At 39.5% G+C, this 27,701-nt stretch overlaps 1 protein-coding gene and 1 long non-coding RNA gene across 3 annotated transcripts in view; one reads left to right on the top strand and one right to left on the bottom strand.

Moving 5' to 3' along the window:
- Nucleotides 1-27,701, bottom strand: part of LOC145944051 (uncharacterized) — an 83,224-nt gene that overhangs the window by 52,303 nt on the left and 3,220 nt on the right. For both annotated transcript variants that reach the window (XR_014426611.1, XR_014426612.1), the window contains exon 3: nt 17,497-17,618. This is a non-coding gene — a long non-coding RNA (uncharacterized LOC145944051). The remainder of the gene's footprint in view (nt 1-17,496; nt 17,619-27,701) is intronic.
- On the top strand, nt 29-26,509 carry LOC145944046 (lachesin). The gene is made up of 9 exons (XM_083052039.1): nt 29-762; nt 19,280-19,401; nt 20,337-20,625; nt 21,363-21,521; nt 23,539-23,688; nt 24,176-24,326; nt 24,907-25,055; nt 25,148-25,207; nt 25,404-26,509. The coding sequence occupies exons 1-9, from the start codon at nt 618-620 to the stop codon at nt 25,526-25,528; spliced, it is 1,350 nt and encodes a 449-aa protein (XP_082908165.1). The 5' UTR covers nt 29-617; the 3' UTR covers nt 25,529-26,509.

Genomic DNA, 27,701 nt, shown 5'->3' with positions numbered 1-27,701 from the left:
CGCGGAGCCGGGGATTGCTCAAGGGGTAGGGGGTGAACGGGGAAGGTTGGAAGAGGCACGAGCGGAGTACTCCGTACTGCGAGGGTTTCCAGGCAGCAGTCTACGGCCCGGGACAGAGGGACCAGGACCAGGCCTGGTGCCTCGGCTGAGAAGAGAAGCGGTGTGAGCGAGACAGGAAGATAGAAAGAGAGAGAGAGAGAGGGAGAGAGGGAGCTCGTCTCTCGCGTGGATCGGAGTGTTCTTCTCGTGGATCGTATCTGACGCGCGCGTTCGTGACCTTGAGCCACGTCGATGCGTGCCGAGCCGACGCTTCGCCGGCGTGTCACGCTCCGCGACACCGGTTACGGGAAGAGAGTGTCTCGCGGTTCGCGCGTCAACCCGTCACGTCGGAGATGAGCGGAGGCGCTTGGCCGGGAGCTGCTCCGAGCACGTGCCAGGCGCGCAGAAGGCGCACCAGGCGACACCAGGTGCGCTAATCGTGGACCAATCGCGTGGTAAGAGACCCGATCCGCGGGTGATATAGGACATTGCACCCCGGGTGAGAGAAAGCGCGATCGGAGAGAATCGCGCGAGTGCGTCGCATCGCGTCGCATCGCGCGTCGGGGGATTATATAGGAATGACGCTGCTGCAGACTCGCGGCGCGAATGCCGCGCGTTCCAGGACGGTCCCGATGTTCGCAGCCCTGGCACCGCTTCTCATATTCGTCGGCTTTGACGGCCACGGCGTGGTGCACGGAGTCGCGCGTTCCGCCTTTCATCAAGGTAAATTTCTCAAAGGGAGAATAGATAGATTCTCTCGCGCTGGCACGCGACTCGCTTTTCGCTCTCTAGACCCCGCGCGTCAAAAGCTCGCCTCTATATCTAACCGGTTCCGGTTTAATTACGCGGAAATGCCCGCCAATAATCCAATTATCTATCGTCTTTGACTGTTTGTAACGGAAAGTGAGAAATCTCCTCGGCGCGAAAGTAAAAGGAAAGTATTATATATCTTGTTGCGCGCGTCAAAAGTTTGTATAACGCGCGCGTTTCCCCTTTAAATTTCGTCGAGTTTACGAAAACTGGAAAAGGATTCGCGATAGCGATTTGCTGCTATTCGTAGTCGATGCCGACGAATTCGTAAAACGTTCTTCCCGCATTTGCGTCAATTTTCCATACAAACGGAAATACAAGACGATACGATTTCGCGCGGAAAATTCTCGCGATGAAGTTTATTGCCGTTTGCTCAAATGCTTGAATTCGCTACCTATTCTTTTCGCATCCTACCCCGACTTCGCGTATTCTCTGAAAGAAAAGCTGTCCCGGCAAGCAGAAGCTATACAGCATCTGCTTTTCCGTTTTATCCAAGTAAATTTCGTTTCGTCCGTTTTACCACGCTCTTGTTTCTCTCTATTCTGTTGTTTCGCGACTTTTACAGTTTTTGAAAAATAAGATATCCCGCAGGAGCTGGACGAGAATTCTTGCAACGCTGGAAAGCGACGGAATTTTGTCTCATTCCCGGCTTAAATCGTCGTCTATATAATAGACCACGTGACAAGTACAAGTACGGAAGATGTAAAAGTTGTTTCTTTCGCGCAAATTTTCGTAATCATATTTATCATGATATTTGATCGATGAAATTTCTTTCAAATTTTTTTATTATTCTCCACATCGAATCAATCTCGAAACAATTTTATTGAAATTTGACTGTCTCGTTTTGATGCTTTTTTTTGTTTATTAAAAATGATGTGGTTACACGAATAGAATTTCTAATGTCATTTTTGACGTATACGCATATCCCGCTGATGTGTATTGTTTGTATCATTATTATTGTCTAGTTTACTATTTGAGAGAGAATATATATTCAAAACACAATCGAAATGTTTGGGTCGATTATTGCAGAAGCAATAACATCCATTGACATAAAACACATGCATCTCAACATCCGCGTGACTCTCTCCCGCTCTATACAAAAGTCATGTGTCATTTCAGATAAGCGATTTGTACTATCTGTATAGCACCCGCATATAAACTTCAACGATATCGAGATTTGTGATCTCCCTTTTGTCTCGTCAAAACGATCTAAATCATACCGACATAGGTCATCTGGTCGCGCTTTTAACGGAAGTTTGGATAGGCAAATCCGATGTCGAAACGGGAGTTATTACGAGGTGGTGCGTCGTAAGGGATTTTGTTCAAGGATTTGCATCGATTTGCTTGCTGGGGGAACTTGGGGAATTAATTGGCATATAACCGCGGCCGGAGTCGTTAAGTCTACCGTAAGTAGATTTCGCGGTAAAGGTCGTTTCGCGCAGAGAAGGTCATTTTGGAATAATGCCGCTCCTTTTTTCTCTCTTTCGCTCAATATATATGTATATATAATACATAGATATATAGTACATGATATGGTGCATGTACGCGCGATGTTTCACGTGTTCCGGATCGCGCGTATACACGGTGATCGAGTCATATGAATAAAGTGTGTACAGTAACGCGTATCGACAAGTGGAAAGTGCGAAGATGAATTTTTGACGGGTCATCGATAAACGTCTATCGTCGCTCGCGCGACAGTTTTTCGATGATCCGGCAAGTCAAATCGAGTAAACGCGTCTTCTCTCGCGTCTTACACCCTCACGATCCATCCCATCTCTGTACAGCCGTTTTACCGCTTATCGGCGTGCCTTAACGTTCCGCTTCGCTGAATTAACGCGTCTGCATTCGCGAATATCCCCCGATGTAGAGACGATATACCCGGATATCGTGCAACACGTTGCGTTCAAAACGGATAACACCCGCATATATGTTAACTGTAATAAGTCTGTGAAGGATAAGCGCGTAACGCGAAACTTTTACGACATACGTATGTATATATACGTCACTTCAGGTATTCGCTCGCGTGAATGTGAACGAAATGTGATGTGTATCTGTAAAAATGCGACGAAACGACTTTTCCTATAAAACCGTGTGACGGATGAGTAACGACGTTTGCATTGTTAACAGGGCCAGCGCGAAAGGCGAAATTCTAGCGCGAAATTTGTCAAAATTCCAAACACGTTCGTTAGCGTCACCGGGACATCGAGTGCTAAAGAAGAGGGAGGGAGCGGGGGAAGAGGGGAAGAACTAAAAAACGTCGCTGTCGTTAAATTAAATGAAAATCTAACCGGGAGAATCAACTTAACGAACCGTTTTAAACGCGTAGGGTCAACTTTTACCGTGAAAGAGAAAAACCCGAAAACGTATCCCCCTCGAGGCGATCACTTCGACTCTTCGCCGTTTAACCTTCCCTCCCGCAAAAAGTCATACCCTGTGGTTACACTTTTTATCGACATAAGACGTATCACATGTGGCATTGCTAACTATATTTTACAGAGACCGCGCGGACGCTCGCCTTCTATCATCTTTTTCTTTTTTCGCGTGTCCCATCGATGAGATATATATCAGATATATATAATTTTTTTGTTTTCTTTCCCTTTCTCTCTCTCTATATATTTAATTAATTTTATCAATTTTTATCTATATCACTTATCAGCGTTTCGTATAGTTATATTTTTAAACATGACTTTAACGGTGGTCATTTTTAAAATTATCCAGTCATATATACTTGGTCAATATGCATACATATATTTCTCAAATATCGGCTTAAAAATGACGAAAAATATAAAATTTCCCATTTTACACATTTCGAGTTACTACTGATGAAATGGATTGTGTTTTTAGCGTATCGATCGCTCACACGGGGTAATACGAATGTTACATACGAGAAAATACTGTATTTGACATCTCTATTTAATTCACTATTCCTATTTCAAGTATTATCGTATGGTTAGTGGAAACATCTCAAAATCAATCTGCTGTGAAATAACGATGTGTTTAATGACGTCTCGCAAAATAACGAGATTTTCTTTATACGATTTGGCGTAACAAAAAAAAATCATTAATTTTTCCAATTAAATAGAAAAGCCGGGAAGTTTAAATCCCTCTTCGCCCCGTTCCTTCCTTCCATTATACGCAAACTCGTGCTTGATGAATTAATATTGTTATTCCCTTACACGATTCATAATTAAAAGTCGCGCAGTCCATTATACACAATAATATATAATATTATTATTGAAAATATCATTAAATAAGCAATTAAATTATTCTTTTGATATAGTTTGATACATCTATTTAAATATTACATTTAATTAGACGCGAGTAAAGATTTTCGATATTTATTATCGCATCTCGAAATGTGCCATGTTCCATCATTAACGCGAACATCTGACTATTTAATTAAAATAATATATTATCAGACGTTGGCATTACACGCTCTTTAAATATGGAAATCGCGAGATCGATTCGTAGGACGTTTTATCTTTCTGTTTCTTTTCTGGTTAGAAAAATTGTCTCGACTCTCGGAGATTGTTGTTTTATACCTGCTTTATTGCCCGAATTCATTCGTCGCGCACGCACGACGGGGCGGCTTGACGTGGTCGGGGTGAGTTCTCTTTTTTTATTTTTCGCAGTCATCGCCTTGATATACGAGAAAACTTTTTTGTCGCTGCATATACCGCCGCGCTTTTACGCGAACCGTCACGTGCACTTTAGCGGGCACTTTAGCACCCCGCAAGTGGGATTCTTTATCCCTCTTGGAGGGATCATAAATATGGAAAATTTCGATTCGGAAAAGCCGAAATGACGAATAAGCAAAGTTGATCGAGGTAAAGGAAAGTGTAACGGCGCCATCGATCGTCTTATTAAAACCCCGAGGGAAGGGAGAGGAGGGAGAATCGCCCTTATAAAGACGTGGTCCCTATTTTGAAATTATGTCCCCGAGGAGAAACTCTCCGATACGCGAAGGCGCCGCGGTTGGATAGATACGGAGGAGTCTCGCGCGCGCAGGAAATGGAGATACGACCTAGGAAATCGTACGGAGCACCGACCTACTTCGAGAAACAGCCGGAATTCAGGATTCCGTTATTAAGAAAACTTCGACGCCCTCGGCCGAGTATGAATTTTGCAACCGCTGGAACACGAGGGCGGAACTGGCGTAGAGAGCAACTGCCACATCTATTTCCGTCAGCGCGCATCGACGCGCCGTCGCCCCTGGCCGCTCGATCGACCGATCGTTTTTCTTTTATAGCCAGTGAAATAATTACAATTATTGTATACATCGCGCGGTATATATAATATATATTATATATACGAGAGAAATGTGAGCGTCTTTTCGTCTGGAGACTCACGGCAACGCGAGAGAGAGCATTTTTACGTATTTTTCGATACTCTCGAGAGAGAAATTCTAGTATTATCATCTTGCGTAAATATATATGTATAAAGTATGTGATATAAATAATCACTTGCATGGAAAAAAATCTATGCATGAAAAGTTGGAGCATCGAGTGGCAAAGAGAGCTGAATGTAATACTCTACTGAATGCGAAGAGCGAAAGACCCAGTTTCAGCGTGCGATTTAAATAATATACGGTTGTTGATAAATTTATTATAGCCGAGGACGGGAATAATTAACGCCACGCTACGTAGGAGGTACGCGAAACGTTAATTAGTTATACCGCGCTTTCCGCGAAACATACATACAAAATGCAAAATAATAACGATGAAACGCGGTCGCAATGCGAAAAAGGAAGAATAAAATGTTACAATATTATTATAGTCTGACGTTAAAACCTCTCCGAGAGAGTCGCGATGTCTAATTACATTGATAAAAATAAACATTCACGTCGTCGCTGATTAACAGTTTCGACTAGGGTCGATGATCGTAATCCAATTTGACAAATAAGGATGGCGAGATGATTAGAGCGTTAATTCTTTTTTTTTCAAAGGCAAAGGTAAAACGGCATGAAAGAGGGAGAGAAACAAGCCATAATTACGTGTTGTACGGTAAAGAATGACATGGTGCACGCATAAAGAGTGTCATTTTAGCAGAATATATGGTAATTACAGTGTATTCAAATGCCCAATTATGTCTGAACTCGATAATGTCAACGAGCATGGAGGTATAAAATAAGGCACAGTTACCGTTATCTCCGGCGAATTCTTGTTGCTTTGCATGTAAATTGAACGGCATGTTATTTCTCCATTGTAATCGAAAATGTGTTCTTCTATGCACGTACATATCGAACACACAATGTGTATTTCGTACGGTCACGAAGAAATTTATCGAATATTGTACATGTATAGGGATTCTCTTATTGACAAACAAAAATTATTTTCCGTCTATTTTCCACTCTGCTCTCTCTATTTCGGAGAATAATTTCTGCGAGAACAATATCTGCTAAAATATTCAGAAAGTTTATCGCGAGTTAATTTTGCCATACACGAGAGATAAAGCATTTAAACTCCGTTGTCAATTTTCATTAAAAGAGAATCCGCACATTTAGACAAGACAATCGAGAGTTTCGCTTATATAATTTATTCAAAGTTATTTCACGATATCATTTAAATTTGCAGAATTCTCAAGTCGCGATCGATTCTTTATCTGATCTTAATATTAATGTCGCTAAGTATAGCACCGAAATATGTCAACGAGACAAATATAAATCACTGTCATAATTAGCACTCTTATAAAAAACAACGGCGATAATTGAAAAACAAATAATGTCTCGCTCTTGTCTTTATAAAATGTGAAGGATAAAAAGTCTTTCATTCTATATTAATTTGAAAGACATCTCCTTAAGGAATCATTGTAACAGAAAATTGTCGTATCGGGAAGAGCGAATCTCTCTCTTTCCAAATCCTATCGAAAAGTCGAGTTAAATTAGAATTGCGAAGCCATTGTGACAAATATTCCCGCGAGCATAACGATCAAGAGACGTCGTCCCCGTAGATCTCGGTGTACCGCGAGTGACTCATTCGGACGAAAAAGCAAAAAAAAAAAGAAAAAAAAAATACAACCCATACACAAAAAAAGAATAGACTCCGAGTCCGTCAATCGAAACGCTCCACAAATCTCGATTGCAATTTTTCTCTCCGTTTCCGCAAAAATCTCGTTTCGCAGTCACGAACAAACAGCGATCTCTCGTCCTCCTCCCTCCTATCCCAATCGGTACATATATTTTCGTTTTGAAGCTGCGAGGATACATTTGGGAAACGGGGATAGGGAGAAAGCGAGGGGGTAGAAATGGGCAAGAGAAGAAAAAAAAATTGGTTCGAGTCTGTTTCGCGCGCGGTACAATTTTCCGGTTCGATGTGAGGATCGAACGTGATGTTTCGCCCTATGCAACATTTCGTTTTTCTCCCTTCTTCTTTTCGTTCTTCGGCCATCGATGCAACAATCACGACTGCGATTTGGGTTACATCGCGACGGCAATTCCCGGAGAACTCGAAAACCGGCCCTATCGTAATTACAAAGATCGTAATCTCTCTCTCTCTACGATGGAGAGAAATAGTTGCCTTTATTTGCATTTATTACCGCGTGTCGCGCAAATTTTCAAAGTCGATTCATTTCCGGGAGTCGCGGCTGCTCCGTCTTTCTCTCTCTCTCTGTATAATGTATAATGTATATCTAGCCCGCGCCTTTATATCACGCGACTTATATATTATTACAGATGTGTATTCGAGGATAGAACTCGCCCTTATGAGAATAACCTCAAAATTAATTTCGCGTCTCGGGAGTTTAGCGAAAACGTTTGAAGGAGCGACCTGAATTACGGCTCATCTTTAGGAGTAACGTTCAAATTAATTTTCCTATTACCTATCCCGTTACCTGACGCGTTAATAATCTCCTCTCTCTCTCTCTCTCTCTACTCGTATAGTCGTAAAATCTTGTTTCTCTTATCAAAATTGAATGTAAATACAATAATAGGATTTATTCTCTCGAGTTGCTCGATATATACATTTGTGTGTGTGTGTATATATATATCGCACAGCGTCCGGGACGCATTCCGGAAAGAGGAAATGGTACGTCTGAAAATGCAGGGTTTTTCGTGCTTTTCGTACTGCATACGGAGCGAACAATGCGGAAGAGCCGGTTGAGCCGGGAAGAAGTTGAAATACGAGGCAGGTGGTCGCCCCTATCAGATGCTCCCGTGCTCTACCGTAAGCCCTCGATGTCTACACCAGGACCCGTCTAATTCCTTCCTGAGAGATTCCCCGATACGGCGTAAGACTGGACCGCGCGAACGAGTTAATGGAAAGAACCGTTAAACGTTCCTCTCCGCTCTTCTCCCTTCAAACTTGTTTGCGCGGATTTACGTTTCTGATTTTTTATCGTTAATAAATTACACTTGTTTGCGTCGCTTAATTTCATATATCGAAAGATCTATCGTCGCGCTCGCTCGGACCCAACCCGATGGAGACGAAAGATTATCCTGCGGGACAAAAGGATTTCTCGTTAGATAGCCTCTCCAACCGTTTCGCTAAACTCCTTGACATCTCGGGCTTAAAATATCCCGTCGGGCCGCTTGTCACTTCACCGTCACCGTCGCCCCGTCTACGTCACTCTGTTTTCACCCCCTTCCCCCTCCGTTTGTCACACATTCCATTTCGGTAATTGAGCAATCCTCCGAGTAACCCTTTGTCCCCCATCCTTATTCCGTGGATTTTACTATTCGGATGTACTTTCATTATGTATCGTCACGCAGCTCCCTCGCAGCTTTTCCTTTAATTGTTCGCTCCTTTGCCAGGAAGGGACTCATAAAGTTAAGACGTCTGAAAATGTGACGAGAGTCGCAGTTCGCTAGCGACGTAAACGAAGGACTTTCCTTTATTATGCCGCTACGTGATCGTACGAAGCGAACTCGCTGATACTCGTAATTGATTTTGCTTTGCAAGCGCGAAGGTAATTTTCCGGTAACTCGCTTTTCGCTCTCCGAACGTGGCATCAGACGCTGCGACAAAATCATCACTCTCTTTAACGACGTTATCGAGACAAAGATATCGTATACGCGGATATGTTTGTCGCGATCAAAAATACAACAGGTTCCTCTTTTAGCCCGTGTATATTCTTAAAGGAGAAACGAAGTCACTTTGAAAATAGCAGCGGCGTACGTATTACGTATTCCTTCCTTTACGTCGTAACGTTGCCGCGACACACACCTATAGTATCCAGCGCATCTATAAACGTTCCCGAGGATCTTGATTTACCAAAGCGCGGCGACGCGCGACGTAAATTTCTACCACCCCCGTCGCTTAATCCGCGTCCGGACGTATAAGAATTTATTTCCGCCTACCGATCTATATTCCGCGCGAGCCGGATTTCTATATGGCATCTTCCTGATATATCGAAGCATCCACCGTATCAATAACCGGCGTGTCGGAATTATGAGTTCCGCTAGCGCGCAATCTTTCAATCTCTCAGACATAAATCGCGACTCTTGTTTTTCTCTATTTTTTTCTTTCTTTCTTATATTTTTCCCTGGATCTCTATCTCGCGACGCTAACGAAAAATAATTAACAGTAACAGGGGAGATTTTTGCAGAGATGTGTCAATTTATAACGAATATATATTTGCGCGCCTGTCGCGCTCGCGTAAAATATACGAGCGCGACTCTCTCTCCCAGCTTCAAACGAACGGAACCGTAATCTACTGTTTAAAAAGTCGAGTGTCTCCTGATTTACACGCCCGTTCCTGTATTCCCCGAGGAAGAACAACGAGGGTACAAAGGGGGATGCCGCGCTTCACGTCCTCGCGCTCGCGCTCGCACTCGCGCGGGAAGATTTGCGACGAGAGAAACTTTTCCCGGGGAAAAGATTAAGGTGCTGGGCACATCCACTCCTCCATATCTTTAAACTCACTCGTCGCTCTCTCTCTCTCTCTTTCCTCGCGCAGTCTTTGCAGCCCCTTAAAAAGATACTTTCCAAATACTACCCTGCGCCCGGCCAAAACTTTGTGATTAAACTTTTACGTGAATCTAAAATTAATTACTCCGGCCGAACTTATTTTTAACGTAATTAAGTGCAGTGAGCGTAAAAAGACTAGACTTTTGCGTTGCGGATGGAATCGCGACCTCTCTCTGTTTCTCTCTTTCAGTTTCTCTCTCAACCAGGTCACATTCCCACGAAAACATTAATAATATTACAAAATCGTGCCATCAGCAGCCTCATAATTCTATAATGTAATTCTATAATGTAAATGTCGTTACACGTACAAAATTTATTTGCGCAGGAGTTATTCCAGCGACTTACCTCTAATCTACCGATTATTTTTCATGAGATACATTTTTTTTATCACCACTACGTCGCGCCACAGATATACGCAAATATATACTTTTCTTCCTTTTAATGCGTATTTTATGGCACGCATTTTCGCGTTACATGATTTTGCTTTCTATTCGATAGTAGTCGAGCATTTTATATTTGCTCGTATATGAACGTACTTGTCGTTAATACGCATAGTATCCGCTTCGAAATGGTGACACACAACACGCGAATCAAGTCCATTTGTCGAGATCGCGTATTCTCATCTTTTCCGACTTGCGTACTATAAATCCGAATTGAACGTAATACACATCAAACGCGAAATATTTCCTATGATTTTTGCAGATTAATTTAGATGTGGCGCGGTGTAAAAACGAACGATGGAAAATTGTTGCGCGAGTTTATCCCGTTACGTGAGATAGAGCATTTTTTTACACGTTAAAATTTATGACAACAAGACCGCGATATTTGCACGGTCAATGCGAGTGCATTAAACTTTTGTATTCAAAAATGGATTAAAAAGGAATTGCCTTAAATAATTTTATCGATCGCGGCAGCGATATATAAAAAAAAACCCGAATAGAATAGATTGCGAATCTCTCATTAAAATGGCCGTGCGAGATTGGTAACAAGAGTGATCTCGCTAGGTCGCGACGTTTGTCGTCGGTTTTATCGGTCTTTTGTTCGTGTAAATCAGTGTGAAATATAGAAATGGTCCGCTAGAGTACCATACTCGAGTACGGTAGATCGAGTAGAACAGCTTTTTATGCCAACGCGAGAGAATGATGGGAGATTTTGATTTAAAATCCGTGAAACGAGTCGACGCATAAGTCGAACATCTTTGTATCGAATACTTTGAAAATATCAAACACTAATCGCATTCACATCATGTATGAAATAAATCTGTCTACTTGTTTCATGGTTTAATCTGTCATCGTTAAAGCGTTTTAAAGTGTTTCATATTATTTACTTTTTTCATATTAAATTTTGTATATTTGCCTTGTATGTAGAATGGTTATGCATATATTATTAAAGATATAACTTTATAAAAGGAAATTATTCTACATGAAAAAATAAATAAAAAATAAGGAAGAAGTAAACTTTTTTTACTTTATACAAAGTTCAGTTCTCAAAAAAATAAAAATGTTCGAATTTAAACGTTGCAAAATTAATGACTCTTTCCATTTCTTTATATTAAACTTTCATAACTTTTAATAGTACTGTGCCACGAAGAAATTTCTACAGCGATTATCGAAATATAAGTATGAATAATAAAGCACAATATATTCTACTTAAGAAAATAAAAATAATCTTAATATTTTACAAATAAAATTTTAATATATATATATATCTCTTTCTATTATCTCTTTTTAAATAGAATGTTTAAATTTTCGATATGTACTTTAATAGTAAGCTGTCAAAATAAGCTGGACGCCTTTTCGAAGCGATTTCACGAAATAATTCAAAATCACTTAAAATTGACAAAATATATTAATTCTTTAATTTTCAAAATCGATTTTCAGAGTCAAAAACACAGTTTCGCATGAAAGAACTTTATTCTGCATTTCAGCTTTTTTGTTGGTGTAGAATCAATCATCACTTTTTCTAGTATGTCGCAAATGACAAATCACTCTGTCAATAAAATTGATTCATTTTTTTTCGATGTCGAATCGCAGATATGATAACTATAACTATGTATAAAAGAGAGAAAGAGAAAGAGAGAGAGAGGAGCACGATAATAATTACTTAAATTTCTTTAAATAATTGTGATACATTCAATCAAATCGGATTTTCATCGAGTAGAGACGTGGAAAGATTATCCAAGACGAGAAGTGAGAATTGGAGAGTTCTCTCTGTGCATGCTCGAGCGTTTAGAATTGAAGGGGGTCGACACTTTTCGACATATCTACTGACTCAAATGTAAATAGATATGGCGTTCGGCTCAAGTGTGCATCGCGAGTGCGCTTAAAGTGCGCTTCAGTAGTCAAGACTCTCAATTCTTCAATCGTACTCGCGTTTTTTTTCCCCGTTTCAACTTTCAACCCCCCTCGTTTCGATGGATATGTCGCGCGGCGCGATATACACACGATTTCCACCGAAATATATATGAATAGCCATATATCAATTTTATAAATCGCAAAATCGATGTACGGCTATAATATGTGAACGACACCGAAAACTATCGTGCGATTTTTATCATCGATTTCACTCCCATCTCCAAAGTTTTATATTTTTTTATATACATATATATAGGTATATGCGCAACGCGATAATCTCTCTAATGACACTTGGGATAATGAAAGGATATAAACGTGACGTTTCTTTTGAAACACGTATACGGAAGTGAAAATTCCATTCATCGATATTGTTTTGATTGAAAGCTTATAGAAAATCCCCGAGTGTAAAATATCATCAGTGTTAGTGAAACCTGAACGCCGTTGCGGAGGGTCGATTTTTCAAACACGATCGCGCTCAATGGATTTGACCGTCCTACCACTGTGGATCGTTGAATTGACAGCATTTTTCCGAGTTTTTGAACATGAATGACACGCGCCCGGAATAATATGCACACGGTGGAACGCGTCACAATCGAATTTCAAATTCGTTTTCTTGCTTCCTCTCTTCGCGTTTCGCTCTTGTCTCTCTCGCCTATTGCGCCAAAATGCCAAAACTTGGCAAACGGCATTTCCGAGCCTCGGTGTTTTCCGCAAGGAAATATACAAGCGGCCGCCGCTGCTCGACAAATGTGTGTATGTGTGTGTGCATTCGCCGTGACAAAAATATTACATTTTGCCGAAAAAGTTGGGTAATTTCAGCACGCTCGAACGCCGCGTGGTACTAACAGAGTGGTGGCAGTAATAGGGGAATTTTATTTGGCCGAAGGCGCGCGCGGACTTATTTGGAGGCATCGAACGCGATTTCCTCCCCCCTGCGCCCCTTTTCATCCCTCCGGAACGTTCTGTTCCGTGCGCATATCTGCCGTCGTACCGCCTCAAACTTTGCTAATTTCTTGAAACTCGGAAACTTTCGCAGAGGTTACTCGATACTCTTAATTCACTTCCGCGAGTTTAAACATCCCCTCGCATTTAACCGCAGTACGACGTAGCAATTCAATAAACAAGTTTCAACGCGGTACAAGCGCGTTCTATCCTTTGATTCCTCGCGCTTCCGCGCTCGCGCTTCACGACTCGCGCTCTCATTCCGGCCGCGTTCGAGGATTAATTAAGTACGGATCTCGATGCACGTCGACATCGTTAGCAAGCAGATTGCATCGGCGCGGTGCTTGCTACGAGAGAGCTATATAGTTTCAAGTAAAAGACAGGGAAGGGTAAACCGCACTTTGTCAGCGTTTAGCCGACGTTCCATCACCGCGCGCTCGGGGGAAAGAAATAGAGATGAAATCTATGGTAGAAAAAGATTTGTCCTTTGTTATTAGGCGTATTAAAATTTATATATGTATATATATATATATAGTTCGATTTGACGTGTCACTAATTCGTTCCGTTCGATCAAATTTGACGACGTCGATGGGAGGTTAATGCATCGCATAATCGAAGCCGCGGATAATCGAAAATTAATTGCTAATAATCGCGAATAATGGAAAATCTATCAAACGGAACTCGGGCGCGGATTGTATCCGGATTTCTAATCCCAAACAAGAAAATATCGTATCGAGGATATTCCATTTCGCGAACACTGATGTCGTTCGCCTTTATATAATTCAATCGAGAGGCTTAACTAAGCTTATAATTACCGACGCGCTTCTTTTTGTTTACGAATGTTGTCTCTCCCCTCGGAAGGGAGAGAACGACCTCGAAACTTTCCTCTCGGATAAAAGAGATCAGTTAACTGAAAGTTTCAGTTTTCAGTGTTTCGTCGTACTTCATTGCTCCCGAGTCGCTTCCACGATTTCACAAGTTTTTCCGAGATATATATTCTGACGTGATCAGTGAATTCTAAGATAATCGTTTGTTGCTCTTGGCAAACGCGCATGGATCATCGCACTGAGGGAAAATACTTATTTTTTAAATATTTCTGGGTTTATCAGATTTATAGGACCGTCGAATTAATATTTCAAGATGATTAAATTTATAAGTGGGAACGTTAAATTCGTGTTTGAAGACTTATACAAAATTTATTTTATACGAAAGATTAAATCGAAAATGTAGAATAAATTTTTTTATTATTTAAAGTCTTATAATTAATTATAAAAATTAAAGGATTAATAATATCTCTTTTTATCTTAAATTACCAGTTAAATTAACTTCTATTCTTGGTAGATCGATAAATTCATTACAAAAGCAGTGGCTCTCTATCACAATAAAGATATGGCATTTTATTTAAGAGATCATAAACATTTAGATATTTAAAAAAAAATATCCCTTTTTTAACAATTTACAAATAACTCATTCCAACAGCTTCATTTATTTTATATTACTTTTTAAAATAGAACGTTGAACTTTTCATTTTGTTCTTCAATAATTAATGTAATAATAATTAGACTCGAATAATTAGAATCGCAAAGTGGTTCGAAATTATCCAAATTTAAAAATGACAAAAGATATCAAATTAATTATCCGAAATAGATTTATCCGATGAACCAAATCTTGCATGAAAATATTTTTATAGTTCGCACTTTCGATTTTTCCGATATCTCTATAGAAACGTGTTTCCGCGATTGTTATCGACGCAATAAGGGATTATATCTTGTATATTCAATTTGTAAAATTGTGACATTCGATCGATCGTTTATATGACGAGGATTTAATTATTCGATTTTGCGGCGATTTTATAACGGGGACGAGACCAGAGTATCCCACGGAAACCGAGGGAAACTTGGAACGTCGAGGAGAGAGAACCTGTTGCGGCCAAGCTATTCGACGCGTGTACATATGATGCCATATACATGGCATATCGAACTGGTGCCGCTGTTCTAGACGCCGAGCCGTTGTTGACGTTCTGACACAGGTTGTTACACAGGGGAGAAATCACGCGATTATCTCGAAATTTTCCTGTCAAGTCAATTCGCATGGATCTCATCCCGTGCTCGCTCGCGCTCGCATTTGCATCGCGCGGAAAGATTTCGTTTGTTTTCGAAAACTCGGAATTTCAAATGACATCCCGTAATGCTCTCCCGTAATATTTCCGTTGAAGTTGCAGCTGGATTTACGCAAACGGCGTAAGATTCTCTTCTCCCGTTCCAAGAAGGAATTGCTCGTTTTCCAGCGAACCGATATGAAAAACCTTAGAGCATCCCCGTGAACGTCTTTTTATTAGCGAGAAACACGCCGGAGATTATATCTTTCGGAGAGATAAATCTAATCTCCGAGCGGAGTAGTCGAAGAGCGAGTTGCTTGGGAATTGGCATAATAATCGGAAGTTTCATCCAAGTTCTATCAACTATACGTGCCCGCGCGCGCGTTATCCGCTCCAATCCTGCTTATATCTGTATATCGATATATCGTTGTTCAGAAACTAGGAGAAGTATGACTATCAATTGTTGGTTATCCATCGTTCACGGACATGCCACTATTAAACTAGTAGTTACACGTCGCTAAAGCGATCGTACCGATAATTCGCAAAGTGACTCGCATTCCCTGTTTAGTAGACAGATGTACATGTTGACATTAACATGTTCCGAAATGCACAAATTGCGAGAGAGAGAGAGAGAGAGAGAGAGAGAGATTGATGAATATTTTTTTTTTAGTTTAAATTATTAGTTTATTCCTCCCCCCCTAATTACTAATTTTTATACAGATTTATACGCGCACGTTTATTATTAATATAAGGAGAGACTAGCGTTTCATAAAAAGCGAGATTATTAGCGATTCGACTTTCACGTACAAAAAGCTCTCATTTCACATTTTCGATTCATCTCTTTTCATATAGAATCATCCCCTATCATCCACAATGGACCATCATATATACATGCCGTAACGTACGAACGAAAGTAAAAATTTGCTACATGTATACCTTCAGCTAGGGAAGAATTCCCATCGCGTGCCCGTTCCGCTTAAGAGAATTTCATATTTAGAGCCGTCTGCCTTCGCGGTATATTCAGAGATTGGAATATTCCTGAGATGTCTGAAGTTTCACGAGAAGTTTATATGCGTACTTGAACATGTACATATATATATATATGTATGTATATGTATATATGTATATATACGCGAGACACGCGAGAGATTTATACTTCTTGCATTCCTCATTAGCTCGGAAATCACCGTGCGACGTTTAATAATAACTTTCATTGCATGTTACACGAGTTGTGAATTGTGAATCGTATATCTTTCCTAGCGATTTATATAATAAGCGATGTTGTGTTTGCAATTTCACAATATTCTTCCTATTCGTTTCGTGCGCGTTTAAATATTCAGATGTGTCGTTCTCTTATAAAAGTTATCTATTTTTCTCTACATTTTGAGCAAATGTAAAAGTGACAAATTTCACAATTAATTGAATTATTAATCACACATACATTAGTTTCATTAATGTATACTCCAAGAAACGCGAATTTCCACAAATCGAGATAGAATTTTGCATTTGCATGTGCAATCCTTGTTTCTCAAACGCACGAGTAACATTCCGAGTTTATAACTTCGTGATTTCCATGAAAGTACATATATACGGCCACCGTCACGCTTTGCGTACAAATCGATCGAGGTCGGGAAAAAAAAGAAATTGCCGAAAGACGATTTCCTTCCTCGCTACCGGAAACTGACCATCGCGCCGTCGTAAAGAAAGTAAACGCATCAAGAATCGCATATATACTCGCACACAGACACATACATATGTATCATAACTTTGTCATCTTCTCTCTCTCTCTCTCTCTCTTCGTATCAATATATATTTATATCGAAGTACACGTTGTGTGCTTGGAATTTGATTTCGAACGCGCCTGTCGGTATCCGTTTGAGGTGAGAAAATGATTGCGCGCGGTACGCGACGACCGTATTGATTCCTTGACTTTACTTTGAAATACTCGAGATAAGAAATGATGTAGGAGAAAGAAGACAAGAGAGAGAGAGAGAGAGGGAGGGGGAGGGAGAGAGTGAAGGCGAGAAAATTGCAGAATGTCGAGGATGATTGATTATTTTCTCTCGGTTATCGGTGCTAACGGAAAGCCTAGTATTATACATATACATATATAGCGGGAGTGCGTTATTATTTCAGTCACAGTGTATTTTCACGCGCGGACGCAAATATGTCTCTCTCAAAATAATGTTATCATTATTAACGTGATAGATGCGTGATAAATGTGTGCTTTGTTTCACGAATACTTTTCGCGATATACGCACACTGAAAATTTGATCCAAACGCAATCTTGCACTGCGAATCGTATCGCAAAATTGCAAAATTGAGAAAGTGGCAAATAATTTTACCTTACCTTGTAAACAACATGTTCGGCCATTGATCACCTTAAATACCGTCGATACTTTGGGTAGACCAGGGTATATACACTTTCAAACTCTCCAACGGTGAAATACGTCCCCGTTTTGAAGAACAAAACTGAAACATAAATGGAAACGATACTCATTAGCTACTGTCAGGAAATGTTTGGCGACACATTTAATTAAATATCAGCCGCAAACACGTTTATTAACTTAACTAATTAATTTACTTTGCTGGTATATATACGGTTATTCCTCCCTGGGGAGATCTTCTTTTCTATTTTTTCATTTCTATACAGTTTTTCTTTTTCTTTTATTCTTTGTATATTTTTTACTTTGTTATTTTTTTTACGTTATTCCGTTATATAATATTTTTTTAAACTCCCTTTTTATAATATATTTTTTAGAGGGAATTATATATTTTGCGAGTAAAATAAGTAAAAAACTGCTATACAGTAACTGAAATTAAATGCGGGTTGAGACGCGTTATGAGGCAGAATATTTTAGGATAACGTGAACAATAAGAAACTTGGAGTTTTTTCCCCCCTTTCGCTACATTCTCTCGACTCATCTATCCTTCCATGTCTTTCGCCGAGAATTTGGGTCGTTCACTCGGTACAAAAGAGTGTGAGTTTCTACACCGGTGTGGAGCGGCTCTTTCCCTTTCTTCTTCTTTTTACAACGACAGGGATATTGTAGCTACTGTCTAATCTGGCAGCTCGTTTCATTTCTCTAGCGATTTGTCCCGCGGTGTCATCTCAGAAACGTTAAATCCATATAGAAGGGTAATTTGGATATTGTCGGATGTAGCTTCTGCTTGGTCGAGCCATGACGGTGGAAACGAAACAAAGTCGGAACAAAAGTGAACATGTGGAATAAACGCGATCGCAGCAATCTAAATTTAAATGTTACACACCGGGGCTTTCCGTTTCCGCCTCTTTTCTCTTTCTCTCCTCTTTTTAAATATTATATTTTCGCGTGAGCTATATTTCGCGCATTAAGGCGCGACAAAGCGCGAGTGTTAGACAGCAAACGGGAAAGCACGATCGTAATATTTTAAAAGATAGATATCTATTCTCTCGCTGCGCACAAAGGCTGTGCTTATTTATCCAATATTCGTATACGTGTCGCGTAGCGTGTAAAATAAAAAGATATATATCGCAACGTTATATCTCTCACTCTATCTCTTAAACGAGGATCTCACGTACAAAGTCGTTCCTGAAGTTGGTTGACGCTTCGACCAAGTTTACCCCGCGCAACTTTGAACCACTTGACATTATCTGTTTAGGGACGTCGTAATCCACGAACAGGCGTGAATAAGCATGCGATAATTAGCTACCCTTGATAGTGCTTAAGAAACTTTGCGACATGCACTTATTACCGTCCCGAAGGCACACGGCCCGTTGAAATATTTTCAAAGGAAATTTCACTGTCATCGTAATGAATGGGAGTGACGATGAAATTTCCGCCTTCCAATATTTTTCCATTAATTTCACCCCCGTCGCTAAATGGGCTAAAAAGAATAATATAGACGTAATGCAGCATTAAATTATTATTGCTCATTGTGTGTCTTGAACGAGAGGCTATCGTTGCGCAATCGCGCGCGTGTACGAATAGAAATACATATTTAGAAATATGCAAATAATCTTTTGAATGCAACTTAACGAAGGATTCAACCGCGATGATGACGACGCGACCCAGTTCTCCCTATGATCTCCCGTCGTTTTAAATCAAACGACGACACCTCAATGTTATTCCCGTCAAAACGAAATGTTTCAGATTCAACGAGCACTGCCACAGGCCCGATTTTCGTAGCACCAGTTGGGAATCAAACTGCCGCGATTGGCCGCGAGGTCGTATTTTCCTGCAGTGTACGCAACATCAGCATTCGCAAGTACAAGGTAATGGCATCGAAAATAATGATGATATGCGCGTAAACACGAATAGCGGAGAATCACGCGGATTAAAATGCGCACACATTTGCCGCGCACTTTACCATGTAATGGGATTTTATCTACGTCGCATTTCGAATAGCCGAAGAGTCGTTTTTACGATCGTTTGACTCTTTTACAGCGTTTTTTTTTTTTTTTTTTTTTTTGCGTGGCGCTAAAAATTCCTGCCGTTGTGGTTTACGGATGGATTCTGTCGAATGTCGAACTCGAATTAAAACGCGTAACGTCCCGTGTAAGCTTTCGACGAAATCGTTCAGATTTCTGTCGCCGCTCGGGAAAGATACAACGCCGAGGTACAACGATGTGACAAAACGCAACGTAACACAAATGTCGACTATCCTGATATCGCAAACGTAAGGTCACGTAGCGTACGCTAGAGACGTGCTACGTGGCAAAATTGAATTGCCACGAGTGAAAAATTCGCCATAAAAGTAGTCTCCCTTTTTGTTTCTCCGCACGCGCGCTTAATCTTCATATCGCGTCACTCTTCTCCATCAGAAATAAAACGAAATAAAGGCAACAGAAGTGAAACAAATCGTGGTTAGATCGAGTCGAATTGCATCTGCTGGCGAAATTAATCTCAAAAAATCAAAAAGAAAAAAAGATTTCCTCGTTCTAGCAAGATCGTCCATATAGCTTCCTTCTCTTTCATTTTACCTTTTATTTTCTTCTTCCTCGTGTACTTAATTTATATATTCTTTTTTTATATAATTATTACTTTACTATTATTTTCCGCGATACTACCGCCTGTATTTTCTTTTTTTCGGTATACCAGAAAGGAGATGACATGCTCTTTTAAAATATATAATAAAAGATATCATTCGATCAATACTAGTCGAGGAAACGACAGCTGTATATTCGTGTTGCGTTGTCGGACTTTCTAGGTTGGATGGCTACGTAACTCGGACCAGACAATCCTCTCGATCCACACCCGGATCGTGACGCATAATGCGCGTATCTCAGTCTCCTACGAGAGCGGCGGAAGTTCCGGGTCCGGCGGAGCGTCCGGCGGCACTTTTGGAGTGACGGGAAGCAGCCAAGCCACGGAGGAAGTCGTCAACGGCACGTGGCGTCTACACATTCGTCAATTGAAAGAGACTGACAGAGGTTGTTATATGTGCCAGATCAACACCAGTCCGATGATATCTGAGCTCGGTTGTCTCGACATACACGGTAAGCTCGCGGTTATCTCTCTCGTGTTTCCGTACCGAACTGATATGACGAACAATGAGCGTTGCGGAGAATATAATTAATCGGTTGAAAGTTCAGAACATCATGATCATCTGATCTAGCTTGGTTCTTTAAAAAAAACTTTTCTCGGTTCTAACAATAATCGCACCGCTTATATATCACTTAAAAAAAAAAAAAAAAAAAAGTAAAACTGATTCTAATTATGCCGATTACAGACATCAAAGACATTGTTAAACACCGCAAAAGTTGAACGCCGAAAAGTAATGCATAACATAAGCGTTTACTTAAACATTTATTTAAAGAACATGCAAATCGATACGCAGATGGAGAGAGGGAGGAACGTCCCATATGCAAAGCCCTTTGAGTTTGCCCGAACGAACGAACAACCGGAAAACGCGTATGCCAACGTACAAAAGATCCCCCCGCTGTAAAATTACCTCCCTCGTTCCGAACGTTCAGCTTAAGTATACCTATTCTCGCTCCTTGCGCTCTATATCCTTTCTTTCTCTTGCCTTTACCGTAAATATTTCCTTGAAGATCCTCGTTCTTTCAAAGACGGTCCAACAAAGTGTGCTGGTTTTACGTAATGACTTTCATAAAGTACTCGTACAATAAAGAGAGAGAGAGAGAGAAAGAGAGAAAGAGAAGATTTCTGTCGCACGCTGAGAGAAGGCAGGTGGACCATCATGTATTTATTGATACGAACGTTTGCCCCGCAGTGCCGCCCGATATCGTTTACGGAGATACCAGTGCCGACCTGGCAGTGGCCGAGGGCGACAACGCGACTTTGAGCTGTCGTGCGACAGGACATCCGCCTCCGAGAGTGTCCTGGCGGAGGGAGGACGGGGAATCCATCATCATAAGGGCCTCTACAATCGGTAAGGACCACTATCGAGTAAGACAGCGAGCTATTTCGATTTATTTTATTTGCCTGTATTATTTAATAATTTAATTGGGATAAACTTCCGAAAAGCCCATACCTCCGATTTTTTTGAAACTACGTATACTTACGTATTTTGACGTGCTGATTACGAATATGATAGTGAAAATTGGCGCAACTTTCATTTTCATGGTAAAAACCATAAAAAATCGTCAAAAATTGACGTTTTTTGGATTTATTTTATCAAATACTGGAAAATTCAAAAAATATTTCAAACATATATACGTAAGTATACGTAGTTTCAAAAAAATCGGAGGTATGGGCTTTTCGGAAGTACACCCATTATTTTGACACTATAACGATAAAAAGTGATGATACAGGTAAATAAAAAATTAAAACTTCAATTTTTCGCCTACTATATCGATCGTGATGCGAAATTCAGCAATGCGCGTTAAAGATAGATGCGAAAATCTCACGAGTAGTGGGTGCTACAAGCGCTAACACATAATTCACTATTAATAGGATAATTAAGCACCACTAATATCTTAGTTGCCTCACAGTTGCCTGGTCGAGGCGCGTTAAAGCGCGACCTATTATCGAAGTCCGGGTATGCGAACGAATCCTTTCCCGATTGCACTTATCGTTATTGTCGCCTTGCTATCGATTTTCGAAAAGCAATATTGTAAAATCGCGTTTCCTTGTTCAGAGCCGCAAAAAGTTTTCTTTTCTGTTATTCATCGAAATTTTTACTCATTGTCAGTTACATATTAGATATATAAGGCGTACGAGTATATAAGACACTTATATAAAAAAGCATTTGTTTTACTTTTTCTCTGCAATAGTTGATTTAAGCGCGAAGTTTAAGAGCCTCTATTAAAGAAGAAATTTAATGTAAAATCTCGTCGAAAAGTCGCAATTGTTTATCGATATTTCCTTCGTGTCTAAAAAAAAAAAAAAATGAGAACAATCCCGAAGACTAACTTGAACAGTTAGAAAGCGACCGGACGGAGGTAGTTGGTAATAAGTCAAGAGAGAGAACGACTTTTCGAACTCGTATTCTCGCCTAGATTGGGCGTAAGTACGCAGACGAGTGGATGTAACGAGTAAGCTCGTTGAAACAAGTTTCTCTTTGTGAACTGGCCTCGAAGACGAAGACGATGTTAGACGGGGGGATGCGGGGCGCACAATCGAGAGGATTTCCTCTCTCGACGGTATCTTGGTTGTGTGAGCGTGTACATTACATAGAGAACCGGGCTATATAGCACGTAAATTGGTGCACATACGCTCTCGCATTCACAGCCACGAATCTCTCTCCCCTCCCCCCTCTCTCTCTCTCTCTCTCTCTATATATATATATATATATATATATATATATATATATAAGATGAATTAAAAAGGCTCTGATATATACATATAAAATCAGGTATGAAAAGGGCTAATATATGGCCCTTTTATATCTGATTTTGTGTGTATATATCACAGAGCCTTTTTAATTTATTTTATATATATATAGAAAGAGAGAGAGAGAGAGAGAGAGAGAGAGAGAGAAATTAGTTTGATAAATATATAATTACCAACTTAATCGATTATAACTCTCTTATCCATACGAATCCATAGCACGTGAGCGTAATTGTGCGAGTATATTTTGTTATCAACGAGCTTTTTACTTTTGGCACGACGGACTCTTCTTATAAGAAATTCAACATACTTTTAAAGTCTACGTAAAGAGAAAGTCTAAAGAGAATTAAACGTATATTTTTACGTAGTCTGCGTTTGATTCGTATATTTCCGATCTTTTAACTTTTAACTATTACTTTGTCTTTCGTTTTAATTTTCTCTCGGGTATTGTAATCGGGAAATAGAATAATCAAAATCCAACGTAATCACGACTCGAGTGTTTCCGTTCGGAAGGAGCGAAAAGCCAAGAACGGGAGATCGCGATCGATCGTGGTGTTTTTTTTCTCTTTATTTCTTTCGCGTTTCCTTTTTGATAAAACGTTCTCCCGTGTACGCAGGTGGTAGCACTTTCGAGAGGCACGACCACTACAACGGTTCGCTGCTGCATTTCCACCGTGTCGAGAGGCGACAAATGGGAGCGTATCTCTGCATCGCCAGCAACGACGTGCCGCCAGCAGTTAGCAAGCGGGTGACGCTCGCTGTGAATTGTAAGCCCGAATTCGCTCGCTCGCTCGATCCGATTCAATTCGATTCGATTCGCTTCTCGGAAAATAATTCGCTGATCGACTCGAAAAACAGTCGCGCGAGTTGTCGCGATTGTTCCGGAAAAAGGAAAATTTCAAGAAAGCACATTTCGAAAAAAATTAATTAAAATTTGATTCTCACTTAATAAACGCACGAAAATTTTACGAGAAGCTTATTTCTTCGTATAATTTTGAAACGTGTTAAAATCCCAATGTTTTAAAATCTCCTCTGTATAAAAAAAATTCGCATCCAATCTTTAATTTAGAAATTGTATGAAGAAATAAATAAGACGTAAGCTTCTCATTTCGATATGTATTTATGTTCGTCGGATAAAAATCAAATTTTTGCTACTTTTCGAAGAAATTTAATTTTAGAATTTCATTCGTATATACGTATATTCGACAAAAAAAAAGTTTGCTCGAGTTTTTTAAACTTGTATTATTTTCATAGTTGCACCTGTCGTAAAAGCACCCAACCAACTATTGGGCGCACCTCTGGGTACAGACGTACAGTTAGAGTGCTATGTCGAAGCGTTTCCGAACACGATCAATTATTGGGTAAAGAATCAACGAGGCACGGAAGACGAAATGTTATTGGAGGGGTGAGATATATCGCTCGTTACTTTCTTAATACAAATAATTGCTCGCTATATACGTTGCTCGAGGTATGAAGTAACGATAAAATCCATATGGCACAGAACTTTTCAGTCACATCGTAACGACGCATTGAATTTTAAAATTCAATAAAATAAAAAGTACAATCAAATCTAATATTATCAAATATTATAATCAAAATGTGATATTAAACCTTCTTGCTAAGAGAATTCATTTGGTAAGAATAGTTTCTTTTTAAATCAAATTTAATTGTAATAGATCGAAAAGCATTTATTAATTACAAATATATATTTCTCGATTGTATAATCGTTGCGTTTTTTGATCGTAACAAAAGATTGATATTTCAACATTACTATCGTACAATGTTCTAGAAATTTTTACACATATACGTTACAAATGTATTGCGCAAATATATATTTCTGCAATCCTTCTGTAAACTTTCTGTGCCCTATGGGAAATGGCACTAGAAGCGCTCATTCGATAGAGATTCCTTACTACTTGCCCAACATTTTTTTTTCTATTTTTCTTTCGGAAAACATTCTGAGAACTTATTCGTCTAATGCGTAGACCGAAATATAACGTGCGAGAGGAACGTACGGGATACACAGTCCTGATGTGGCTTTTAATCAAAAAATTCACGGAGAAGGACGTCGGTAGTTATAAATGCGTCTCAACAAATAGTTTAGGAAAGGCGGACGGAACTTTGAGATTATACGGTAAGTTTGCGCGTGTGTAAATGTATTTCTGTGATCTTTCGATTTCGTGTTACATTGAATTTTTCAAATCTATGTCCTAAATCCATTTTCAGAGATCAAAATCGGTTTCGACAGAGCATCGCGTGGAAAAGATCACGTATCCATTATCGGTGGTAAGTAGAGCGAATTATTCTCGCCAATTACCGTGTTCATTTGATTACCGCATAATATAATTTCACAATCTCGTAGAGCTGTGTGTATATGTGTGCGTGTATCGATTTTCAGCGCAATCGATTCCGCTGTTGCAGAATCGATTTCGTTTCTTTTTTTTTTTTTTTTTTTTTCAATGCAAATATATCATTTTCATAGGACTAGCCGAAGCCGCTCAAAGTTCCGGCGCCAGCAACGGCGTCGAAGGTTTCTCCGGAAGCGGTAGCAGCTTGTCGCACATCCTATCGATGTTTTTCTTCATACCGATATTGTGGCCACGGTGAAGAAGGCATCCATTACTGGTCACCGCTAAGCTACTTAGTGCCGGATGACTTTGTGCCAAAAAAAGACAAGAATGTAGAGAGAATGTGCGAGTGCGAGAAAAGTACTATAGTAGAGGACGCGTATGGTAAAAAGAGCGCGCAAAAGAGAGAAAAAGAAAGAGAAAAAGAGAGAGCGAAAGAGAGAGAGAGAATGAGAAAAAGAGAGAATGGGAATAAGATAATAAATCGGAGTCTTTAGTACTCCAAATTCTTCCTACTTTCCTTTCCTACTCCCGAGGACATTTTTAGATCAATGGATGTTGTCAATGTACGCGTCGCTTTAGATTCGCATTTCGCGGATCGATCGAATAAGCTTGATTCATACGAGTCGTACAGCCATCGTCAGGAAAACGGGCCGAATCAATAAAACATTGTGCTATATAATTTTGCCATTTCAACATACTTTATGTTCTATGTTATATTACACGGCATTCGTTCGGAATACGGATATTTCAACGTTGCTGCAATTTTTCAACGATAACGTTGCAGCAGCATCGCGATATGTATTTGCAGTCATCGCGAAATATCTTTGCGATGTGTAATCTTTCATATAGATGAATGAATAATAATTTCGGTCTTGACGGTAACTGTAGCGTTATAGCGTGAATCAGACTTGAATCGTCGATACGCGGATCGAGAAATTTCGAGAGAGAGGCATTCGCCATCGCGGAGATGCTTAATAAATCGACGATAATAATCAACGGTCATTTTATCATTGATTTATGCGCTGCTGACTGCCATTTTTGACGTCAGAAAACTTTGATGTTTCGAAATAAAAGTAAGGCTCGAACGTTGTACTTTGTTTCGCGTTTAATCATTTCAACCTACTTTAAATCTGTTTTAGTCTGTAATTATATATCACACGCAATCTATAATTTGCGACAAAATTCAGAACAAAATATATATGCTATTTATAATTTTACTTACCGTTTATTCTTGTTATATCTTTTTATAAATATATATATATATAATTTATGTATACTTCTATTTATTCAAATCTTTTCCCTATTATGCGACATAAAATTATAAATAAATCTTTGTTCTGAATTTTGTCGTGAATCATAGATTATCAAAACAAGGTTTTAATATTATTATAGTGTATGTATTAATACGATATTCATATTATTTTCATTATGATTCAATGAGACTCGTGTTGCGAGATACATATATAACGTTCACACAAATATGTTTGTGTGAGGTAAGTATTCAATCATATTTGATTATAATAAATAAATCGATGGACACACATATACACACATGAATATCTATATCAATAGTATAAATCAATCTGATGAAATACTAGATTTGTCCTTTTTAGCTCAATTTCTTGCCGTTTAATTTTTCTTCTTTTTTTATATATATCTATTTCATTTTATTCTGTTCAACTAAAATAAAATCTATGTATATATCTTTTTTTTTATAATAGATTTATTTAAACTTTGCCATGCAATAACTGAAATTATTAGTATATACATATATATATATATATATATATATATATATATATATGTATATATATAGAATATTATATAAAATTATATCGAAATTTACATGAACACTGAGATAGATATTTATCTCATACAAGTAAATAAATTCAAATTTGATACTGTATACTTTATTTCCGTGCCTCCTCGCAAGGTGGCGTCACCTTCTGGTAGTGAAAATTATAATCGGCGGAAAACGAGATACTTTTCGCCGCCATTTTGTGTCGACTTTTCGTGAAGATTTATTTCTTTCCACACCACGCTTATATGTTAAGTCAGATATAGAATTTCAATACCGAAATGTTATTTCTAGTAATAAAAGTACAAAAACAATGATATTGGTACGGAATATACATACTTGGCGATGCTCATTGCAATTTTCGCTGCTGTTCGATGAGACCGGGAGATCGAGGAACCGCCAGATTCCGCGCACACGACGAATTCGCGATACTGTCACACAATAGCGATCGCACGCGATGTTTAACACGTTACAGCGACAGTTTAGCACTTTCTAAGACACACTCGCAATAACTTTCGCGCGCAGGACTCACTTTTGCACAATAAATCGCGAGGAAAATACGGAGCAAAACGGACGCGACTTCGACGCGACGTGATTTGTGAACGATTTGAAACTGTCGACTGTCGCTATA

Source organism: Prenolepis imparis, unplaced genomic scaffold (genome assembly GCF_030444845.1).
Source record: "Prenolepis imparis isolate NDT839.2.m4 unplaced genomic scaffold, iyPreImpa1.0 SCAF_12, whole genome shotgun sequence".
Classification (NCBI taxonomy): Eukaryota; Metazoa; Arthropoda; class Insecta; order Hymenoptera; family Formicidae; genus Prenolepis; species Prenolepis imparis.
The sequence above is the reverse complement of the archived record's forward strand: the minus strand, read 5'-3'. Positions and strand labels throughout refer to the sequence as shown.

Coding starts and splice junctions, on each gene's coding strand:
- LOC145944046 (XM_083052039.1), top strand. CDS start 618: ATGACGCTGCTGCAGACTCGCGGCGCGAATGCCGCGCGTTCCAGGACG. Junction 19,402..20,336: donor TCAGCATTCGCAAGTACAAG/GTAATGGCATCG, acceptor CGGACTTTCTAG/GTTGGATGGCTACGTAACTC. Junction 25,208..25,403: donor TCACGTATCCATTATCGGTG/GTAAGTAGAGCG, acceptor TCATTTTCATAG/GACTAGCCGAAGCCGCTCAA.